This window comes from Alligator mississippiensis, chromosome 4 (genome assembly GCF_030867095.1).
Source record: "Alligator mississippiensis isolate rAllMis1 chromosome 4, rAllMis1, whole genome shotgun sequence".
In the NCBI taxonomy this organism is placed as follows: domain Eukaryota; kingdom Metazoa; phylum Chordata; order Crocodylia; family Alligatoridae; genus Alligator; species Alligator mississippiensis.
This window is the reverse complement of record NC_081827.1, coordinates 187462822-187483045: the sequence shown is the minus strand read 5'-3', so window position 1 is coordinate 187483045 and position 20224 is coordinate 187462822. Positions and strand designations below refer to the sequence as shown.

General features: G+C 41.2%; 1 protein-coding gene across 2 annotated transcripts in view; it reads left to right on the top strand.

Moving 5' to 3' along the window:
* Positions 1–20224, top strand: part of MCM3AP (minichromosome maintenance complex component 3 associated protein) — a 46090-nt gene that overhangs the window by 4600 nt on the left and 21266 nt on the right. For both annotated transcript variants that reach the window (XM_006274367.4, XM_019492179.2), the window contains exons 4-15: positions 1585–1663; positions 3236–3380; positions 5362–5558; positions 7357–7496; positions 9046–9243; positions 9464–9732; positions 10994–11156; positions 11780–11940; positions 14972–15213; positions 16235–16437; positions 17708–17808; positions 19918–20049. In XM_006274367.4, the coding sequence (XP_006274429.2) occupies positions 1585–1663; positions 3236–3380; positions 5362–5558; positions 7357–7496; positions 9046–9243; positions 9464–9732; positions 10994–11156; positions 11780–11940; positions 14972–15213; positions 16235–16437; positions 17708–17808; positions 19918–20049 (2030 nt within the window). The remainder of the gene's footprint in view (positions 1–1584; positions 1664–3235; positions 3381–5361; positions 5559–7356; positions 7497–9045; positions 9244–9463; positions 9733–10993; positions 11157–11779; positions 11941–14971; positions 15214–16234; positions 16438–17707; positions 17809–19917; positions 20050–20224) is intronic.

Here is a 20224-nt window from a genome sequence, read left to right as displayed (position 1 = left end):
CAGAAGTAAAAAACCCCCCCAAAACCCCATGCATTACAGGTTTCCCTCACTTTATGTGGTAGATATGTGCAGTTTTTCAGGAACGTAATTTCTGTTTGCATAAAAGGAACCCACTTTACAAGGTAACAAATAGGGATATGTTCCAAGAGTACAGAGCGGCCCAACACCCCCCCCCCCCCCCCCCCCCCCCCCCGGGAAGAGCCTGACCTCAGGGGTTGGATTGAGTGAAGTCTTGATCTGCCCCCCTGCCAATAGTGAGGGAGGGAGTGAGGCTGGGGCGGGTTGCGGTACAGGGGCACAACTCCTGCTGCTATGGGCTGCCGCTCTGGGTGGGAGGTTGGGCCACACTGCACTTGCAGCAAGCAGTGACGGCTCTGGGTGGGGAGGGGCGGCGCTGTGGTGAATTTTGGGGTGGTTGCAGCCCCCCCCCCCCCCATGCCACCTCTGCTTGTGCTGCGCACAGCCTGGCCCAGCCTCCACTGGGAAGAGCCTGGTGTGGACCTCAGTCCCAGCCTGCAGCAGCAGGAACCGCACCCCGCCCCCGCATCCTGCCCTGGCTGTGCAGCACCTGCCTCTGCCCCAGCCGCAGCCCCAATCCCTCCTTCACCATCAGCAGGGGGCCAGATCAAGACCCCACTCACCCCAGTCTCTGCTCTTGTCTGTGCCCTGCTCCCTCCCTCATTGTCAGGGCCTTGATCTGCCCCCCTACCCCCTCTGGCCCTTTCTCCTCCCCCCACAGACTTACCTGTTGCTGATCATAAAAGAATGCATTTACCTCGTATATAATGAATTTTGAGTATAAAAAGGGTCATCACATAGAAGTGAATTCGCATATACAGAACCTGCATAAAGTGTGGGAAACTTGTATTTTAACTTGGCATGTTCCTGCGCCAAACTCCACACATGCCTAGAAATGGCAGCACATTACTTCAGCCAGGCTTGGTAGGTTGCTTTAGTAGGCCTTTTTTGGCACTGTTATCTAATAGCTGATTGAATCAGCTTTAGCTAAAAGCACCAAGAAGCCCTGCTGAAGTTCCCGATCTTTACAGATACTGTAGAGCTGGGTTGAAGTAATGTGCTGCTGCTTTCCGGTAAAACACAGGTTTTGTTTTAATGTCTGCAAGCAGCGTGCATGGCACCTTAGGTGACATAGCAAAGACTGAGTCTTCCAGGCTGGACTACCTACTAATCATTAGAGGTGCATCCAATAGATCAGGATTGAGGTATATGAATAAGCTAGTGTAGAGAAGACTCTGCTGGCAACACACAATACTGTATCTGCTCTGTGGTTAATATGAGGCTTTTAATCTCAAGTGCTCTCGCTAAGGTACGGCACTGAACAAAGCAGAACTGATTTCAGTCATATGTAGCCTCCCCCCCACAAGGCAATCCTTGATAAAGGAAGTCTGTGATTATACCCTCCTGCTTGTCATATCCTGCATTTTGGTATGAAATAATGACTAGGAAGGCAAGAACTGAATCCTTGCTGAAATAAGCAAACATATATCTTTATGCAAGTTGTATAGTTTTCTCTGTATGTTTTTCTGATGCAAATTGACTCTGGTATTGCCTGCTATTTTTCAGGCATCTGCAGTTATGGCTAGGAAGAAGGCAAAAGGATTTAATAAAGATATAGTAACATTTTGGCATAAGAAGAAAACAGGTAAGTCTCTTTCCTGTGTTTCCTTGTATAAATGTTGTATATAGTTATGTTTATTTCAGTGGAACGGCATGCAGGGGATGTGACGCAGCCCCATGACCTGTGGCTCCATCCGATGACCTGCCCTGGCCCCAGAGCCCCATTTAATGCCAGGTCTTAGTTTGGTCTTAGAATTCATCATGCACTGTGGTTCTGTTTCTTTCTCTCATTGTGCCTTATATCACATATGAGGTCATTGCTATGTTACGTGTATGATCTGTACAGTTTGTAAGACAATAGAAGAAGGTAGTTTAGGTCTTTTAGGCATGGCTTTTAACAGACTTCTCCTTAGACAGTGGTCTGGCTTGAAAATATATTTCCCATTTTCACTTTTCCTTTGGAACTGAACTTTCAAGTTGACATTAAAGTATGCAGGCAGAAACCGATTATCACTTGGCTATATGGTGCAAATGAACATGTATACCAGAGTAGTGGAGGCCAACCTTTTTGGAAGGCATGCCATGCCATAAATTAGCATGAGACTCTCTGCAGGCAGCTCTCTGATATCTTTTCCCCTGCCCTGTCTGCCATGTGCCACACACAGGCTGCCTGTGCCACTTGTGACATATATGTCCCTTGTACTAGAGTGTGCAGATAATTTATTTTAGATTTGTTGGTCAGACTGAGACAGGTCAATTCAGAATGAAAATGTTATGGATTTTTTGGTAAATCAAAACATTTCATTGAAGCTGAATGAAATACTTCCTTTGACCCGAAATAGAACATTTTGGTTCTAAGCACTTTACTGCTTCCAAATAAAATCTTAGGATTTTAGAAATGAAGGGCTAGATTTATTTGGGACCTACCCATCATTCAAAAAACACAGAAAGAAAAAGAGTGTAGTTGGTGGTTCACCACTTCTGTCTGGTGGTCCAATGATTAGAAGACTTCCATGTGACAGCGGGAGGCTTAGGTTCAAATCCTGTCTGTGCCTGATTTAGCCTGGAGACTTGAACTAGATCTCCCACTACTCAGAAGAATGTCTGCAGCACTGGCCTATCAGGTATCTATTGAGAGTCTTAATCTACCCTGTTGAAGCTGTTCGACTTTATATAAATCATTACATATATAATAATAATATTAAACTCAATTATCCAAATGCCTTAGAGATGCCCAGAAAATATCGACTTCCAGATAAGTGGAATATTCTCACATTTTTGATGGATATCCTCATATTTCTGAAATCCAACATTCAGATGAATCTAATCAAGCTTTGTTTCCTCACAATCTGCTAAATAAATACAAGTGTTGCTAAATAAATATTTTTTTTCATTTCACATTTAATTACATAATAGTATGGGATATAGTGTTTAATCTGAAACAGAACAGTCAGCTTTATAGCTTTATACTGTGGAATTATACTGCTGCATGATATAGCTTCTAATGCAAAATAGTTTGTAAGCACTAAACAAATGCAAGTGGCCAGGGAAGAAAATTAAAAGAAATTGGAACACATTCTTTGTCCAGAAGTAAAGCTTTTAAAATGCTGATTGTAAAATTTGACACAGATCTGACCTCACTTGGCATGTCATTTAGGTCCTGCTAAGAGAGAATTTTCACCCAAGGAAAAAGCAGATGAAGGTGAAGGAAGACAAAGCAATGAAGAACAGAGCTATGAACATTCCCCTCTTCGCAAATCTTTAATAAGATCCTCTGCTGGTAGCAGCCTGCCAAGTAAAAGGTATGTTCATTTGACTAGGATTCTGGCCAATACTTGTTCTGGGAAGAATGCCTATTATCCTCATGCGTATGAAGTAGCCATAATAATTTTGTATCTAATAATCAGAAAAATGTTGTTATTGTTTGTGTGTTCTTTTGTTCATTTTAGCTGGAATTTTTCTCTCTCAGGAGTCTCCTGGCCTTGTTCAGATTTGAAGTTTATGACAGGTTGGAAAGATAATTTACTGCACAGTTGCGGAAAGAAATCTGACTTATTGCATGACTTAGTAAGGATTATTGTGAGTGATAGCTTTTACTGAATCAACTGTATAGTTGAGAGGGTTATAGGCAAGCTTTCAGGTATGAAGTACCCTTCCTCAGGTTTCTGAGAAGAAAGCAGACATAGCATGAGCTGTATAGCAGCTAGAGCACAGACCTGTGTAAAACTCCAGTGTAAATGACAACAGGATATAAGAGACGTTACTAGGTAGCTAACAGACAGGAGAAATGCACTAGAGGGGATAACCCAAAAAGTGGAAGAGCAAGACCATTAAGCAGATCCTTATTACCTATGGAGTACAGAGAGATTATTGGGGGATTGGGTAGATTATAATAGGTCATTAAATCAATGTCTTTTAAGTCCTTGGTTCTTAATATTTAGTAATCATTTTTTCCCCCTAAGCCCTTCTCTTGAAGGTGTTCTGTAAATTTCCCTTGAGCACCAGGTCTAAAAAGGAGTGTGTTTTCTAGATAGTAAGCTAATTTATTTAGGTTCATCAACACATGAATAATTTTATTACATATTAAGAAATGCCTAGTGGTTTAGCATGGTCCATTTTGGAAGTTGATGGATTAAGCTAAATTGCAAAAAAAGGAGATTCTTACCATGGACTAGAAATGTCCTTTAAGAAGCTGTTGCAGATGAGCAATTTCACTTACTTTCCTACTTCACTTGCAAGTGTCAAAATAATGTTGTTTGTGTATACAAGTCCTTATTCTTAATATGACTGTTAAATTGTATACTAGGTTTTTTACAGTGGTACCCGTTGTTTGGCTATGAGACTGCAGAGGCAGTGCTCTTCCTTTTTTTTCCCCTTTTAATGGACTTAGTTGTTCCCATTAAATTTCAAATAATTATAATCTTTGTTCTTGGTTTTCTGAAATGATCAGATTTTGAACTGAAATTTGCTTACTTATTGTCTTTGCAGAGGTGAATCTGTTTTGCTCTTGTTGTGTGGCTAATTATTGTGATGGCTCATTTTGCTTCAGATATATTGTAACCAGCCACATTTTAAAACTTGAAGCTTGCCCTGCAAATGCATCTCTGTTGGTACATACTATCATAAACTTTTATAAAAGTCGCTTGTTAGGTAGTCAGTTTTTATAAAATATTTTAAGTAATGGGTCTTTTATATTCTCTTAATATATTTTATTGGTTTGGATGATAGTGCACACGTGTAAATGGGACTAAATTGCATTTTTGAGTAGTATTCAATTTGTGAAGAATCATCTAACCTAAGTTGAATAGGCGTCAAATGATGCAATGAGCCGAGTAGTCTAGTACTTCAGTATTACTTCCAAACATGTTGGCCATGATGAGAATAAGGCACAAACCTCTTTACTGTGCATAATAAACAGAAAAATATATTCAGTATAAGTACAAATTACAATAAGTTGAAGATGTGAAATAGATTTAGTAGTAATGCAAGTTGACATAACACAATATAGGGGATTCAGACATGTAACTTCCATTAAAATCAATTAATTTAGTGTTAATAGAAGTTGTATTTAATCAAATCCTCAAGATTGCTCTGAAAATGTCAACTGCAATGTGCAATTGTAATACCACTTTTGTTGACAACATGACATCAAATTATAGTTGTAAACAATAGAAACTGAGATGTACCACAGAACAGAAAGGCAATCAAATTACTATCCTTTTTGTCTTTTACTCTGTAATACATGTACAATAGTATGTCATTCATAAAATCATTTATTTCTAGTTCTCCAGCTAAGAAATCTGCTTTTATAAAGTCACTGCAATTTGAAGCAGACCCATTTGATTCTGGGTCTGAAGGACAGATCTCTGAGAGTTTGGGAACATCAGCGTCTTCTCTCAGTAACTTAATAGGATCAGTAGCAGAGACTTCTGAAGAAAAATATCGCCTTCTGGACCAACGGGATAAAATCATGCGGCAAGGTAACACTTCTAATTACACATGCATAGGTGAGGGTGATCAAGTCTAATTTCAGTTGCTTCAGATTAGGAAGGATACTTCTGCATAAGGGAAGAGAATATTTTGGTCCCGAGAGGTATGAACAACTACCAGTCAGCTCTGTATGATGTTAATTCTGAAGCCTGAGGATGACTGCTTGTTCCACAGTCCATCATTGTATCAGAAATATCCAACTGCTCCAGCATTTTAGATAGTGTGCCTCAACCCATTTCTCCACCTATCTGACCTCACCTCTTTTAGGTTAAGAAACTCTTATGTTTTTATTATAGGTTTTAGGGCTGTCAACTAATCCCGGTTAATGCATGTGATTAACGTGTTAATCATTGTTTACATTAATTTATTTAATGTGTTAATCATGCACATGGTTTTGGAGCTTGCTCCTGGGCTCTGCTCCACTGTTGTCACTGCTGCCTCCGGGCCGCCCTGCGGGGCAGTGTTAGCAGTGCAGAGGCCCACAGGGCAGCCCAGGCACAGGCTGTGGGTGGCTGCAGTAGGTGGTGGAGGGGTGCGCACAGACACCTAGCTGCAGCCTGTAGGTGGCCAGGAACACAGCTCGGCAGCATGTGGAGCAGCACCTAGCAGGCAAGTCTGAAAGGGAAGGGGTGTGTAGGGGGGCAGGTTTAGGCCCCCACATTGAAGGGAGGGAGTAGGTCTTGGGTGAATGGGGCTCCAGGGCCAAGGCAGGTCATGGGATGGAGCCACAGGTCATGGGGTGGCGCCACATCCCCTGCCCGCTTAGCAGTGGGAGGCACAGCATGGCGTTGCAGGTCTCCCAGGGCAACAGCAGCAGACTGCAGATCCCCAGCCCATAGCAGCAGCCCACCTCTGCCCTGTGCACAGATCTGGGGAGCATGTGCCTGGGTGTGCACACAACGGCAGTAGTGGCTTGAGCCCCTGAAAGAGCTGCCTACAGCTCCATCCCATGACCTGCCCCGGCCTCAGAGCCCCATTCACCCTTGCTCCTGCCTCTTCCCCTGTTCCTCCCTCACTGTGGGGGCTTCTATGCCCTTCCCCCACCCCTTCCTTTCCCACATCCCTTCCCCCACCCACACACTTACCTGCTGTGCTGTCTCTGTGTCTGCCCCTCATTCCCAAGCCACAGCCCCCCCAGCCTTGCTGCTGCCCCTCACTCCTGACCCACAGTACCCCACATCCTGCCAGGGTATGCGGGAACCCCTCTCCCTGGGCTCCAAACCCCCCACGCACCTCCACAACCCCCAACACTTTCACAAATTCCCCCCCACACACACACCCCACGTCCACTCTCCAACCATGCAAAAGTACCTGCATAATTTTGCAAAACTCAGTTTTTCTGTGCATAATTTTGAGTATTTAGCTGTGTGATTAAAATTGTGATTAATTGCGACTAATTTTTTTAATTGTGCAACAAATTGCGATCACATTTTTTAATCGTTTGACAGCCCTAGTAGGTACCCATCTGCGTGCACTGCCTTACCAGGCTATGTACATTTCTAGATACAGTATTGTTGAAGCTGAGAAATTCACGTTCGGGCAAAAAACATTGGGACTCCAGAGTTACCTTTGTAGACTGTAAGTTTCTTAGGAAAATGATTGCGTTGTATCTGAATAATAATGTGTGGGGGTGTTGGTTTGCACCAAAAAACAGCATACCTGAAGGTACACTGTAATTTGATTAGATTTATGTGATTTATTGTTTTTCATTTAAGTCGTGTACAGTAGCTAGTGTGGAAACAAAAGGACAGAATGCCTGCTAGTTGTTTTCTTTTAATACTTTTTTAGCCCGAGTAAAAAGGACTGATCTAGGCAAAGCTAAAACCATTGTGGGCACATGCCCAGATATGTGTCCTGAAAAAGAACGCTACATGAGGGAGACAAGGAACCAGCTCAGCATTTTTGAAGTGATTCCAGGATCTGACAAGGTACGAGGCTCCTGTAAAGATCACTGTTGTTTTTATTTAACTTGTTCGACTGTTGTCATTGTCTCATTGGTGCTGTGCTTTCTATCTCTGGTTTAATTCTGGTGAAAAATTGTAGGGACCAAAGATTCAAGATCCCAGACTTCATATATAGAATCGTAGAAGTAGGGTCGGAAGGGACCTTGTAGATCTTCAAGTCCAAGCCCCTGCCTGGGCAGGAGGAAAGCTGGGCTCAAATGACCCCAGCCAGATAGTCATCAAGCTGCTTCTTAAAGACCCCTAGGGTAGGAGCTGGGATTGCCCTACAAAGGGAATCCCATGTTTTAGAATGCAACATAAGCTTGCGAATTCTCATGCTGCTAGACCCTTTGGCTGCTTTGTGAGGGTTGGTTTGGAAGTTGGCAGTTTTCAGTTTGTGGCATAGGTTTATTCCTAGCTCTGCTACAAACTGCTTGTGTGACTTTGGCCAAGTCACTTAATCTCTCTGTCCTGCTTTTTGCCTTATTAAATGTAAATAAGCTTCTCTTCCTTACAGGAGATTTGTGATAGTAGATCTGTTATTGTTTTTAGAGTGGTCAGATAGATGCTTCCCATTGAAGATAACCAACAAAAGCCGTGTGCGTGTGCGTGCACACACACATACGGGTGCCAAACGATTAAAAATGTTTATCAGAATTAGTTGCACAATTTAAAAAAAAAAAAAAAAGTTACAAGTACAATTTTAATTGCACATCTAAAAACTCAAAATTATCTACAGAAAAATGCAAAATAATGCAGGTACTTTGTATGGGTGGGGGAGTGGGGGGAATTTGTGAAGGTGTGGGGTGCTGTGGGTGTGTAGGGTTTGAAGCAAGGATGTAGGGTACTGTGAGGCAGCAGCAGGGCTGGGACAGGGCTGTGGGTTGGGAGCAAGGGGCAGGCATGCAGATGTAGACACCACACACAGACAGTGACGTGCTAGTAAGTCTGTGGAGGGGAAGGGGCGGGGGGGTGTGCAGATCAAGGCCCCCATGGCAAGGGAGGGAGTGGGGCAGGGGCAGCAGTCCTCTGGACTGCCACCACTGCCCCACTGTGGGGCTTGGAGGCAGCAGAGCAGAGCCCAGTCTCCAAAACCACATGTGCGATTAACATTAAAAAAAATTAATGCATTTATCGCACACATTAATTGTGATTAATTGACAGTCCTAATATATATATAAGTATATTTACATGCAATATGCTGTATATTATATTTTGTATATGTATGTATTTACGTATTTATAATCACACAAATAAAATATAAATACATGATGTGCAATATTAAAACAGACCATGAGGTCAGCATTTGCAGCTTCCCTGTCAAGTGAAAATGACAAATAATCAAAAAGGATGCTAATCTGTGTAGTGAAGGTTGTCCACAAATGCATATGATGGCAAATTCATTTTCAGCAGCCTAAACTATGCTGACATAGATGTTTGGCCATAGTTAAGTTAAAAAAGGCAGTCGGCTTCACACTGAGGATTTTAAGGTGCAGTGTTTGTTTTGTTGATTTCTGTCTTCTCCCTCTGTCAGGTAGACCATAGAGCAGCAATAAAGGAATACAGCAGGTCCTCAGCAGACCAAGAAGAGCCTTTGCCTCATGAATTGAGACCTTCAGAGGTGTTGAGTATGACCATGGACTATTTAGTGACACAAATCATGGACCAAGGAGAAGGAAATTACCGGGAGTGGTATGACTTTGTATGGAATAGGACACGTGGAATTAGAAAGGTAAGCACTGGGACTTTGCACTATTTGACTGCAAAAAATGCCAGCAAAACTTTAAAGTAAACAAAACACTGGCACTACAAGTTGAAGACTGATAGATACAGAAATCTGCTAGAATGGCTGTATATATAAAGCATGAAATGTTTAAGTGGAATTGAAGATGATTTGCTGTTTGGCTGTGTTTTGAAATACTGTTAAAGGTTTTCTTTGTTACTCTGGCCAGGATATAACCCAGCAGCATCTTTGTGACCCTCTTACTGTATCTTTGATTGAGAAATGCACTCGCTTTCACATTCATTGTGCACACCATCTGTGTGAGGAGCCTATGTCCTCCTTTGATGCCAAGATCAACAATGAGAATCTGACTAAATGCCTGCAGAGCCTGAAGGAGATGTATCAGGACCTGGGTAACAAGGGGCTTTACTGCAAGAGTGAAGCAGAGTTCAGAGGGTACAATGTCCTGCTGAATCTCAACAAGGGGGATATTCTCAGGTGAATTGTCAACTTTCTGCACCTTTTGACCTGGTCGTTCGTATAACACTTATACAGTGTAGACTTAATGGCTGCTGCTGATGATCTAAAAGAACAGTCTTCTGTTTAGAACCAGAACTATTCTCCTTGGCCCCACTGCACTTCTTCAATCTAATAACATTAGTTTTTTAGGTTGTTTTTTTTCCATTGAGACAGATAGAATGACAGATGGTAAAGTTTCCATCTTTGGTGGAAACAGTTTTTGACGCAACTGTGTGAACAGAGTAGCATCATACTAAATTATACTTGATGTCTGTATTGTCAGTGAAAAATACAAATTTTTAGAAAGTAAGCTTAGAACTTTGGAATGTGAGAGAATGCAGCAAAAATGGCAGAGAACCTAAATTATGAACCCTGCAATTTTCCCCCCTCCTGTTTGCTTCTGATTAACATACACTGTAAATTGTGCAAAGATAAGATCAGGCACATGCCTTTTTAAAGCAACAGCATGGAATGAGAGAGAGGAGTTGGCATACAAGATTTGGGGTTTTATTACTCTGAGGATACTTGATAAAAGTGTAGGCTGAGAAAAGCATGTCACTTCACCCAAAGAGAGTTGTTGTGTTTTTTTTTTTTGTTTTTTTTCAGCAAGCGCATAACTAATACTATTATGATGACACTAGTAAACCTATTTATGTAAGAATAAAAAAGATATGGATATTACTCTTAATTAAACTTGCATACAGGAGACTCTCACCATTTGTGGGGGATATGTTCTGGAGATCCCTCTGAATGCTGAAATCCATGAATACTGACGGGACTCCCCATCAGACCCCACAGCTGCCCCCTGTTCCCCCCCCAATTGTTTGCAGGGCTCCCCTGCAGCGCCTGTGAACTGACCTCTTCCCCCTGCCGTGCCACACACTCTCTGACCACCACCGCGGCTCCCTCTGGGGGAGAAGATGCTGCCAGTGCCACTGGTTTGCTCTCCACCCGCCTCCTGGCTCTGCCCTCCCCTACTCTGTGCAGCGCCAGAGTCAGGAACTCAGTGCAGTGCCCTGACCTACCCTGAGCGCAGCTGTGCTGTTGGTGCAGCACACCGCTAATATTCGAATCTGCGAATCCCAAGTTCACAAATATTGAGGGTTTCCTGTATTTTAGTTTCAGTAATGTTACTGTTTTCTGAAAGATTCTATTTTCAAAGAGTTTTGTACAAGTTGCTTTTGAGCTGTGATCATTAATTTTGAGGTAAAGAATTCCTTTATTTTTCTTGTCTTAACAGAGAAGTACAGCAATTTCATCCTTCTGTTCGGAACTCACCTGAAGTTAGGTTTGCAGTTCAAGCCTTTGCCGCATTAAATAGCAACAACTTTGTAAGGTTTTTCAAACTGGTACAAGCAGCTTCATATCTGAATGCCTGTCTCTTACATTGTTACTTTAATCAGGTAAGAAGCACAAGTTAATATTTTCTAAAATGGTATCTAATAATGTAATGCTAGGGTTTTTGTTTTAAAAAACACCAAACCTAGTGAACATTTCTTAAATGTTATTATTTGTATAAACTGTATCAAATCAGCAAAGGAAATAACCAAAAAACCATTCTTCCACATTAAAAAAATTGTTTATCAAGTGTAGAAACCCTTTTTATTCTATGTGCATAACAAAGCAAGTTTTATATTTTTATAGCCCATAAGGTATAGAAACTAGTTTTTCAGAGTGGACTGTGTAATTCTAGGAAAAGGGAGTTGAGACTTGCTTCATGAAATATCCACAAGTTGCTGTTGGAAATCCAGTACCTGAAAAATACAAATGAAAGCACTCAAAATATACCAGCCTTGATTTACTGTCCAAGAGGAGTGAAAGCAAAAAAAGGAAACAGTAAAAGGTTAAAAGAGAATTTAAACCACCATTTCTATTTGATTAATTAGGTGGTGTTAACATAGAATTGTTCTTCAGAATTCAGATTTTCATGTTGATGTTGTTCCTTTAACTTCCAGGGTTGAAGAACAGCTGTGTCCAACACATTTTACAAACTTAACATTTATTCGTTTTTTTTTCCCCCTCTCAGATTCGCAGAGAGGCACTTAAGTCTCTCAACTTTGCCTACACTGTGAGCCCTCAACGATCTACTGTCTTTCCTCTGGATAGCGTGGTTCGTATGCTTCTGTTCAAAGATTGCCAAGAAGCTACACACTTCATAAATGATTATAGCCTGAATGTGTCTGATGGGTGAGCAATGCAAACTCTATTTTTGTTAGTGCCTAAAGACTCTGGGTGCTGTACAAACCTACCCCCAAAAACTTAAAGTTTAAAATAGAGGGGAAAAATGTAAAGTGCAGTGGCTGGAAGCTGACATAAAAGCAAAGCAATAACAATATAACAGTAATGATACAGCACATAGCTTGTTTGCTCAGTTTGTTTTTATTTCTATATTTTTATCATTCTGAGGCTCAAGAGTCATGAAGTAGGATTGCATAAAGGGGTTGAGTGTGCAGAAACAAGAGAGAATGGAGATGGGAGAGAGGAGCATGGGGGGCCATCAGAAGTAGGATTGTAGTGGCAGGTGAGAGAGATTCGAGCAAACCGACAACAGATGGGAAGTAATGCCACACTGGAAATATTGTGAATACTACGGTACTTTGCTGACATTGCTGTCGTACAGAGCCTGTGATGGTCAGGGTGGGGAGATGCAAAGAGCACTGCTGGATCTCTGCTTGTAATGCCTTCTGTAGACACTTCTTTTGGAGAGACCTGTCATGTAACTTTGAAACAGAGGGGATGGTAGGTCCTTATGCTCCAGAAATAGAGGAGACATGTAGCCTTATTAAATAAATAGTGCCAAGTATTCTTGGGCTGTTTGTTACTGGCATGTCAGTGACTAGCAGACTGATCATCAGGGAGGCCAACAGACTTCCACAGGGCCAGTGCCAAGAAAGAACCTAACATCTATATGGGTGGTCAGAGACTAAAGCATGATCCCTGCCCAACACACCTGTGAGTGTCTTTAGACAGAACCCTGACTTAGTGGGGACATCTAAAGAAAACAGCAGTAAAGGTCAAATCCTGAAACAACTTGTTAGCCAAGCTTGCTGGATCAATGTGGGGAGCTGCAGCCACAACACTCCAGATTTCAGCTGTTGCCCTATCATATTTAGCATATTGTACACCTGTCTGGCAAAGATCATCACATATGCATCTTGTTGACACTCAGCTGAACGCAGTGTATCATAACTGGAACCCACTGCTCAACTCCCCTTCCCTGGCTTCCTGTCCTTGCAAATATCACTCCCCCACACATCCATCATCTGTTGACCTGAAAGTTGGTCAAAACCATTTGTAACACACCTTACTTACCACTCTACAGTGGTCTGTTTAATCCACCCAAGACGCACCTTCCTTCACGATGCCCCTTATGGAGCAGGATCTGTTTGCAGAAGCCCTCTGGATCAAGGAATGGGAATTGCAGGAAGTCACAGACAAGTTCCTTGTGACAAACCCCACTTGTCAATCTGCTGTCTTTCAACTGCTATGGCGAGAGTGGTTCCTGCTAAACAGGTTCAGATCAGACCAAGGCCCCTGCGCAGCCAACCTTCATCACTGGGGTCTTAGTGCTAATCCATCATGCATTTGTGGAGAGATGCAGACAGTGCCACACATCACCAGGGAGCGTCCCCACTACAAACTAAGATCTGGATTAATAACTCTGAACTCGGTTAATGAGAAGGCTGTTGCTTGCCTTTGCAGATTTGTATTGGCTAAATAAATAATTGGGGTGAAAACCAAATTTCAAGTACAATAGGAGTTGTATCCACAAAGCTGCGTGTTAGAAAGTATCCAGCAGATAAAGGAAGTGTTAGAGTGATGATGTAGCCATGTTGGTCCAGGAATTATGTGGGAGGCAAGGATTTCTTAGGGTGATATCTTTTATTGAACCACCTGCATAGCTGGCATAAAGTCAGACAAGCTTTTAAATTCAAGACAGTCATCACTTGAACATAGACAAGCTTTCAAATACAAGATAAACTCTATCTCAACTATGCAGTTGGTCCAGTAAAAAATATGACCCTAAGAAATCCTTGCCTGAAGCAGATAGAGTTAACAGTAAAAAAAAAAAAAAAATAGGCATAAATATGTATGAGGTTGCCAGAAAAGGACAGTTCAACTTACACCACCTCCAAAGTGGAGAGCAGTTGTTTCAGAGCTCTTTCCATCACCACTCTGGGTCTATCCAGAAACTGAAATTGTGGCCAAGAAGAACAGTTGTGGTAACCCAGCATCTCTAACTGCACTAAACCTTGGACACTGCATCCTTGCTAGTGTTCTGTAGAATACATTGGAGAACTTATTTTAATTATCCACTAGGATCATTGCTACCTTATAAAGAATTCCACAATAACGGACAAGATGCATAAAGAGCAGGAGGATGTGTTTCTTCCACTGAAGTTAGAGAAAACAGGGCAGACTGTTGCATAGTAACCAGTGTTGGTTATAAAAGGATTACCTAAAACTCAACCAGATAAGCTGAAGGGGAGTTCCAAGTCTAAATTAAATAACTACCCAGTTCTTGTGGCAAAATTCTGAGCTACCCAGGAAACATTGTATGTTTATCATTAAAAATGTACCTAAAACCAAGTTACATTGCATGGGGGATTTTTCAAAATACTTTGTGTAAACTTGAATGGTGGGTTGCTGACTCAAAACATCCCTATCCATTCTGTGACCTGGTTTTGTTGAATTAATGCTTAGTAAGTATACACAGTGGGTGTGTCTACACATGCATTTATTGCATGTAACTTACTGCACAGTAAGTGGTTTTAGGCTGACATCTACATGTGCAGCTGTTAATGCTTTATGGTGCTGTAACACAGCTTGCTGGGTGACCATGTTGAGCCTGCCTTGGTCAGCACCCTGGACAGCCCTGGCCCCTGCTCTAATCTCTTCCCAGTGTTCCTGCCTCTCCTTTGAGGAGAGTGGGCTGTGGCTGAATGCCATGGTGTATGCTGCTGCAGATGCTGGAGCCATGGTTCCGGCAACAGAGAACACTGCCCATGCCGTGTAGTAATTTTTAGGTTACTGCACAGTAACTGTACACGTGTAGATGTACCCAGTGTGTTTTTTCTAGTTCATTGTTATAAAATGAGATGGCTGGAAATAAGAGTGCAGTAATAAAAAGCTTGAATATTTTGCATCCTTCTTTATGTCCTACTGGATTTGTGTAGGTTACAATGATATTTGTCTGGTCTGTTTTCTTTTTCACTAGATATGTGGAACTGAATCGCTCAGCTTTCCTGGAGCCTGAAGTATTGCCCAAACCAAGGAAGTCACTGTTTATAAAGCAGAAGCTAACTGTGTCAGTTGGAGAAATTGTACACGGAGGGCCACTACCCCCAGTAGTTCACCACATACCTATATGTAGCTTCAATGGACAGAACAAATACACTGGCGGGACTACTACTGTGGAGTCAGCAGGCAGCAGTCAGAAAGCCAGTATAGATATGAAAGGTAAGAGCAACAGTTGGACCCTGCTAATGTTTTACTGTTCAAAAATGCCATGGTACAGCATTTCACAGTGGGGGTGGGGGGCGCGTTTCCTATGAAGACTTTTTCCTCAGTTTGCCTGGGTTGAAGCTAGGTGAATTTTTTATAAATTCTAAAAAAGAAGAATTTTCTTCAGATATATTCATGTCCTTTTTGGTTATTTGCTTTCAAGATATAGTCAAACAAGCAAACTGTTGGGAAGGAATATTCACTAAAATGGAAAATATATTCAGAGAAATCAAATTTTGGATTTACCGGTATAGGTATTTTCAGTGGAAACCTGATTCTAAACAGTTGGGCTCAATAAGTCAGGAAATAGAAACCATACCATGTGCTCAGTCAAACCTTTGAACTCATCTAGAACCTTGGATCTTGAATGCTTCAACAGAGTTCTTACAGGTGATCTATAAACTAAAAATGTGTTAAGTAAATAATTAATTGCTTGCAGACAAGTTGAGAACAAAAAAGGAGACCTGATTTGTTTAATCAATGCTATCAGTTACAAAACAAATTTTGTTTATAACAAACTCTCGCTTTTAACAACATTTTCATTATGATGATTTAGCAAATCAGCTAACTATTAGCACACACCCCCTCTTTCAATGAATTTTTCTCTTATTCCCCTGGGGGTTTCTTATAACAGATTGTGCTGTATTTGTTCATTTCTGTTGCAATTCCTTTTTTCAGACTACTGAGTTAATGCTTTTGTTGCCTCAGACAAACAATATACAAACATATATTTATAACCTTAATAACTTAAACATACAAAACATATCAGGTATTTTGTGAAAGCAGGAAGCTTGTGTGTTTAATGTAATGCACCATAGAATATGCAGTTAATTGCAGGGCACTGAGCCTTCATTACAGGTTCATTCTTGATGATATGAGGGAATTTATCAAACAAGGCAACTTTTGAAGATAAATCACTTCAGTTGATGACATTGCTATCTTGCACTTTTCTAATGGATGGATTTTGTCTTTTTAGTTTTGGTTGTAGAAGGAAGAGCAGAAGAAAAAGGTTTGGAGTCTGAAGTGGCAGTGATCCGAGTCCAGCCTCCATGTCAGCCTTTGGCATCACTGTTATCTCGTCCTCCTGCACCATTGCCTCCCTCTGCACAGTCCCCTTTCCAGCCTATTGTGCAGCCTGAACTTGCTCCTCCAAAACTGGAGCCTGTATACACAGACATGGTAAGGGGCTTTTGTTCCTAAGATGCACCACCTCAGGAAATGTCTATTGAATTTTGATTTGAGATGCCTTTCTGCCACATATTGTTGATACTTGAATAGACCTTTTTTGGATGGTGTTTAAGAATTTCTTTATTTCACATGATAAAGATCAGAGGAGAAACTTGGTGCTTCAGAGTTTGGGGTGGTTAAGTATATAATAAAAATTGTTATCCTGAACTTCTATAAACTGAGAAGCTAAGGGACATCTTCATTGTGGTGCCTGGGAATTGACTTCTACTGTTAAGGGCAGCGTAATATCTGATGACCATGCTGACAATGTTATCTACTGCTGTTGTCTTACCAAATCTCATAGGCCAAGCAAGGTTTAGCACTTAATTGGGAAATATCTAAGCAAAAGCCATTAAGGTGCAGAAAACAATGACCCCACCTTATTAATGACACTGTTCATTAATGATTCAGTACTTGTACAGTCCCCTTCAGGACTGAGACTGAGGTAGTTCAATCCAGTGGTTAAGGCTGGAAATGGGAACCAGTTTGTTTCCCCTATTAGGACCATGACATGGGTGCTCCTAAAAAGAAGTATAGCCTGGGATTAGAGCCAAAGACAGGAAGTGAGATATTCATCTTGGTTCAGGAATCAGGCTGAGGCTAGGGCACAATCTGAGAGGGAGAAGCCAAAGACAAAACTAAGCAGAGGTCAGTAGCCAAAAGTCAGGGGTTGGCACTCAATCTAAGGATCTAAAGCCAGAAGCAAGAACAAGGATGGTAGGGACTGAATAACAGGCAGGAGCTGCTGTGCAGAGTCATAGAGCTACTTCAGGACGGTGTATTTTGTAGGCTGGTGTTTGAGCTGCTCTTAAATGTGGGACCATGGCCAATCTTGCAAACCGGTTAACAGGTAACCCGCTCAGTCCTAGCTAGAGCAAACTAACTTGCAGTATTGATTCGTCATCACCTTAATTAGGGAGATGTAACCCTTACAGTTCAACTCTCAGTATTTCTTGATGTATTTAGTGTTTTTCACAGCCATTGGTATTTAAAAGCAACTAAAAAAGGCATAGTGGGTTTTCATGCTGTAGTTTCAACTTCTGGATTGAGTTTGTTTAATTTATAAGTAAAAAGATGAGAGTTTTTTTGTGAGCTCTAAATTCACCAGTTCTTAGGATTCTTCCTTCATTTCAGCTACCTTATTATCAGTGGACTTAAAGGTGGTGATATTTTGTTTCACTATTGAATATTCACTCTGAATTCTTCCTTCTGTGCATTTTAGGACATAGCGGAAGTGGTGGAGAACCTTGTGCAGGATGTCCTCAAAGGAGAATGTAAAGAAATTGGCAAAGCAGGACTGGCTTATGTGACTGCAGCTATGTGGTAAAGGCAGTTCTTACTGATGTCACAGGGGTTTTTCATCATCTGAATGCTATTTTATATCAAAACTAATCTAAAAACGGTGGTAGCTAATACATTTGTATTGGATAGGAGAAGATATTGATTGGATGGGCAGTATCCAGAGTCATGTTACTTGTGCTTGGCTCCTTCTCCACATTTAAATTAAAGCTTCCTTTCCTGAAATGCAATGTGTCTATACATTTAATAAAATATTTTTTATTCCTTTAGCCTAAGCATTGTGCTGGTTTAAAATTCAATTGATTGGACGCAATGTAAAACTAGTTTTCATAAAAATCAGGGCATGGATCTGAAAAGGATTTTTAGGTTGACTCTCCACATCTAATGTAGCCAAGGCAGCCCATTGATCAGAAATGTTGGTGCCCAGGCAGCTCCCCTAAAAGCTGAAAAAATTCATACTATACATTAGGTACCTATTTTTTTAACACAGAGAGTAATTTACCGTTGGAACAACTCTTTATTCAGAAAAGGAGAAAAAGAACATGAGCAATGATTACTAGATCTCATTACTAGAATATGATCTCAGTTGCTTACTGGAATCTTACAGCTTTCATTTGTTTAATGCTCATTTCCTAAACAATCCTTCTAAAGTAAAATTGGAGTCTGCATGTGGATTTTGTGTCTCTAAATATTCTTATTCCAAAAATTTTGATCTGAGGGCAAAACTTCCAAAGGGGGCCCTGCAGAATGTAGGCACAAGAGCAAGAAACATATACAATACCCGTTCTTAAAGCACCAAGAGTAAATCTTGAATTTGCAGTGCATAGGTATAGTTCATATTACGCATTCATAACATACCACCTTGACCCCACTCACATTGACACCAGACTTCCTGCAGACCCCTGCTTGTAGCAGAGTGCTAACTTGTTCCATTTGTTTATTGTACTCTTTGTTTTGCCTGTTTGGGTTAATCCATGTTAGTATAGTTAACAGTCCACTCAATAACACTTCTTGCTATTGTTTTCCAAAGGAGCAGTGGGTGTTGCACTAGGTAAAGTCAGTTTGGGAGGATCAGAGTAACCATTTGAGCCCTAGCTACTGATGAAGGAGCATTGGAAGAAGCAGATGATTTTTGTTAACTTAGGGCATTTGTACACATGTTGCACCTGGCACTGTGACCTATACATTTGTATAAATGGCAAAATGCGCATCAGCGCTGAGAAAATGGTGGCAGCACGGTTTCAAACTAAAACACATGGAAGATGTGCTAGTTCAAAAGCATACCACCACCATTTTCTGTATGCTAACATTCATTTTGCCACTTACACAATTGCACGCGACGCAGCGCAGTGCACATCAGCTTGTATGCAGAGCAGACTCGATTAATCAAGTTTGCTCTGATGCGCTGGATTTCTGGCATGTTAGAGCAGACAAAGGTATGTGTATAAATGCCCTTAGGTTTTTTTAAGGGGTTGTATCTTATGCAGTCCTTGTTCATGTCTGCTCAAGTCAGGATCTTCTTTAGTATATTTCAAGGCATGGTATATTTTAGACATTCCTGAGTGACTGTAGTTTCAGAATACTTAGAATAATCAACTTTTAAAAGTAACATTGGAGTTGTATTTTTGCTAGGGGTCATAAAGACTCTTTTTTTTCTTTTTTTTTTAACCATAAGTGATTTTCTTATTACAAGCAGTCCAGTAGTCTTTAGTTCTTCCCATCCTTTTTATTGCAGGATTGGAAGTTGCTAGAAGTAAATACAGTAAATTCAGTGAGCACCAAGAAATTTGATCTGAGAGCTGACTTAGGTTCTATGAGCTTTGTGAGGTTGAGTGTCACTGTTTAAAAGATAATTATTTAAATACTATAAAACTACAGACTAATTAAGGAATGTCTAAAATAAACTCTGCCTCCAGAGGGTCCAGACTTGTTCATTCTTCCTCCCAGGTGATGACTAGTCTGTACTATCAAAGCAGGATATTGATAAGTTTGATTTACATAAGTTTTAAGGAACAAAAATGGGTCTGAGCTAGAGGATGTCGTTATAGAACAGCACAAAAACCCTGTGCCTTTTGTTTAGAGATTGTGCAAACCAGAGTTTTTGGTCTAAGAGAACTACTGTTTTTCGTGCAGTGCCTCTGATGCTGCCATAGAGGAACTTGTGACTGAAGTGACAATGGAGGTTCTTAGGCAAGTGGCAACAGATGTATTCAATGCGGAAAGGGAACGAGTCCAAGAGGAAAAACGCAGAGTGGAGGAAGAGAGGTGAGTCTCTTGATATTTCTTTTGTCTCCTATGCCTTGTGAATGTTGTTAGATCAGGTAGTGCAAATTTGAGGGGTTGGATATCTGTAAAGGTTACTAGTGTGACACCCCCCTCAACCCCCCCATGACAGATGACCTTTTCATTTTGTTAAAGGGCCCTGTGCCTATCCTTCTCT